Raw genomic sequence first — 3,984 nt, forward strand, 5'->3', positions numbered from 1 at the left:
GCCACTGGTCAGCCTTCTATCAGGAAATGAATGGCTAGATAGGTCTTCCTAACTATAAAATAACTTCATCTGTCTACATGCTAATTTAAAACTGCTCATATAATCCATGTTTTTTAATACATCCATGCATGTGGGCACCTCAAGAATGTTCGAGTTGAGTTTTAGGTTTTGAGTCAAAAAAGCTGATTCCCAATTTCCAAAAGTAGCTCTATATTAATGTCACTTTCAATTAAGATTTTTTTATTGGGGTACAGTTTTTAAACTCATACACTAGACATATTTTCTCTTAAGTTAAAGCCCTGGGAAACAGTTAATATAATAATGAGCCATGTTACAGGCAACGGATAACAATGCTAATTGGGTCTAATGAAACAAGGCACAGGTCTTTTGCTAGTCTTCAAGTTCATTTTTTTACAGGAGGCTTTACAATTAACATTTCAGTTTGCAAGTAATTTCTACTTAATTTATTTCTGATAAACATTTACTCAAACTAGGGGAAAAAAAGTCAGAATGCCTGCTTCAGCATATCTTCTATGTGCTCAAAAATGTTGGGCTCCTCAATTGCAGGACTTATCTGGAAAGAAAATTAGAGTTAGATGAATGGGCTTCCTTCAATCTCTTCTATTGTCTATTATTAAACAATTAGGTGAAATGTTATATTCCCATTACCTTGTAACACTCAAATATAAATGTTCAAAAATAACAAACTTGGAATTTAATATTTTAAAATATCTTTATAATCTTCCAGAGTTATAAAATGAACTATCCAATTAGTAAAGCTATTGGTCCTAGATGATCCTTTCTCTAGAGCTCCTTTTGAGGCATTTCTACGCAGCTCTATAGAAAGAATATTTCTTTGACATTTTCTCATACAATCACTCTTTCCTGTTGCATTGTCTTTCATTAGATCTTGATGGTAAAATATGCAGATCTATGCATGTATAATGAGCACACAAATCAAAAGTATGCATATGCAAGGACTAAACTAAGTTTCCTAAAATAATTTTCACTCCAAAGGGAAGAAATAATTAGCATATATATCAATTAAGACTGTTAATACATCTATTGCCACCCTCAATTGTTTTGCTTTGCCAATCACTAACAGGCATTAACGCCTATAATGAAGGAAAATGTACCTTTAATTCAATAAGATTGAGTTTCCACGAGTATGTTTGAAATTAAGTGGTACTGACTTTAAGTTACCAATAATAAAAATATTTTCACATGCTGGTTCCTGTAATCAAAGTACATGAACTTTATTAATCTGAGTTTCTTTCCAAATTTCTCATTCCTTCCTGTGCTGCTCATCCATTCCAGAGAAAATAGCTATGCAATCCCCCATCCTCTTAACAATAACAAATAAGTAATACTGTATGTTTTTAGGGATACAATTCATGTTTAAGAACCATTATTAAGAGTTTTGCTCTAAATTCTGGCTGATGCCAATGAAATGAAGAAAACCATTTCAAAACTCAGCATTAAACATCCTTAATAGGTTACCTGATATGGCTTTCCATTGACGAGGGCAGATAGAGTTGACCGGGGAATTTTGCCAGATCGGGTTTTGGGTAACTGTTTGACAAACACTGCATTTCGGAAAGCAGCCACAGGACCAATGCTCTCTCTAACATGTTTCACAATTTCTTCCAAAACTTGTTCCTCAGTTGTATTTATATCTGGGGAAGAAGTTCAGATGGTAAGCACTGAGTTAACCTTAATCATTCAGAGCCCAGACAGTCAGGGAGGAGAAAGATCTCTCACCTTTTTTCAACACGCAGAGTGCTAACGGGACGTGACCTTTCAAAGGATCCTCCTTGCCAACAACAGCACAGTCTGCCACAGTACCATGGGAAAGGATTGACTGTAATATATAAATGTATTCATTGAGAAAGTATATACATATATACTTTGGGGGTGTGTATGTGTGTGGATGTGAATAATTCAATGGGGAAAGAAAAAATGCCAGAGAATCCAAAAACCTGTAGTTGCCTGCGTGAAAATTACTAGGAATTCACAACATGCTTACTACTAGGGTGAGTGGTGAGTGATTGAAATATCCATGGTAGTCACTAAAGGTTGACAGTAATTAAGACAAATGCTTGGCTAACCTGCAAAGGAAGCTAAATGTTTGCTTCATCTCAATTGTGTATTAATGAATCGAGATGAAATGTACAGTAGATACCACATGTAAACAGAGCACAATAGCCCTCAGGAAAACAGGGGGGCCTCATGTTGATTCGGCTCTAATGCTGGTTACCATCAGCACACCTACCAGAGGAAGCCAAGGCTCCCCCATGGCAGGGCAGTGATTTTATTTTGGAGTCTGACAGTGAACAATAAACACAGCATACCATTCCTTGAGTGCCACCCTCGGCCCCATCCACAGAGAATTTTCCAGGACTTGAAAGAGGAAACTGAACATGGAAAGAAGGCTCTGACACCAGGCCGTCACTATGTCAAGGGACCATTTTTATATTGCTCACCCTAAACTTTAAGTACCTTGAAGAACAAAGCAGCCATCTATCTGGAATCACAAAAATTTAGAGTTGAGTAACCATAGGAAATACAGAAGTTTAGGGTTTTAAAAAAATGATTTCCATTATAATGGGAATTCTAAAAATGCATACTTAAAAACCCTTTTCTGAGAGATTGATATATATTACAGTGACTCCAAACCTCAAACAGCTCTAAAAAACAGTGAAGATACTTGTACCCAACAGCTCATTTGGCAATTCTCATTCTTTCCTCTACTCATTCATTCAACAAATCTTTACTGAGTGCCTCCTATCTTCCAACCACTATGCTAGGCTCAGTGGTGAGCAAAAGTAGGCACAGTCCTGTCTCATGGTGCTTACAGTACAGTTCTTGTTGCTAGGTGCTGTCGAGTCAGTTCCGACCCATAGTGACCCTATGTACAACGGAAGGAAACACTGCTGGTCCTGCACCATCCTCACAATCATTGTTATCATTGAGCCCACTGTTGCAGCCACTGTGTCAGTATATCTCATTGAGGGTCTTCCTCTTTTTTCACTGACCCTCTACTTTACCAAGCATGATGTTCTTCTCCAGGGACTGATCCCTCCTGATAATATGTCCAAAGTATGTGAGTCTTAGCCTCGCCATCCTGGCTTCTAAGGAGCACTCTGGTTGTACTTCTTTCAAGACAGATTTGTTGGTTCTTTTGGCAGTTCACGGTATATTCAATATTTTCACCAACACCACAATTCAAAGGCGTCAATTCTTCTTCAGTTTTCCTTATTCATCGTCTAGCTTTCACATGCATATGAGGTGACTGAAAACACTGTTACTTAGGATAGGTGCACCTTAGTCTTCAAGGTGACACCTTTGCTTTTTTTAACACTTTAAAAAGGTCTTTTGCAGCAGATTTGCCCTATGCAATGCATCTTTTGATTTCTTGACTGCTGCTTCCATGATGTTGACTGTGGATCCAAGCAAAATGAAATCCTTGACAACTTCAATCTTTTCTCTGCTTATCATGATGTTGCTTATTGTTCCAGTTGTGAGGATTCTTGTTTTCTTTATGTTGAGATGTAATCCATGCTGTGGTCTTTGATCTTCATCAGTAAGTACTTCATGTCCTCTTCACTTTCAGCAAGCAAGGTTGTGTCATCTGAGTAACACAGGTTGTTAATGAGTCTTCCACCAATCCTGATGCTGCATTCTTCTTCATAGAGTCCAGCTTCTTGGATTATTTGCTCAGCATATATATTGAATAAGTATAGACTCTGATTCACACCTTTCCTGACTTTAAATCACACAGTATCCCCCTTGTTCTGTTAGAACAACTGCCTCTTAATCTATGTACAGATTCCTCATGAGCACAATTAAGTATTTTGGATTTCCCATTCTTTGCAATGTTATCCATAATTTGTTTATAATCCACACAGTTGAATGTCTCTGCATAGTCAATAAAACACAGGTAAACATCTTTCTGGTATTCTCTGCTTTCAGCCAAGATCCATC

General features: G+C 37.5%; 1 protein-coding gene across 1 annotated transcript in view; it reads right to left on the reverse strand.

Annotated features, from left to right (window-relative positions):
• Positions 1 to 505: 505 nt before the first annotated feature.
• ACSS3 (acyl-CoA synthetase short chain family member 3) overlaps positions 506 to 3,984 on the reverse strand; it is a 215,654-nt gene continuing 212,175 nt past the window's right edge. The window contains exons 13-15 of the mRNA XM_004384637.1: positions 1,762 to 1,861; positions 1,501 to 1,676; positions 506 to 574 (exon numbers count right to left, since the gene is read on the reverse strand). Coding sequence (XP_004384694.1) covers positions 506 to 574; positions 1,501 to 1,676; positions 1,762 to 1,861 — 345 coding nt within the window. The remainder of the gene's footprint in view (positions 575 to 1,500; positions 1,677 to 1,761; positions 1,862 to 3,984) is intronic.

This window comes from Trichechus manatus, unplaced genomic scaffold, assembly GCF_000243295.1.
Source record: "Trichechus manatus latirostris isolate Lorelei unplaced genomic scaffold, TriManLat1.0 scaffold00125, whole genome shotgun sequence".
NCBI classification, from domain to species: Eukaryota; Metazoa; Chordata; class Mammalia; order Sirenia; family Trichechidae; genus Trichechus; species Trichechus manatus.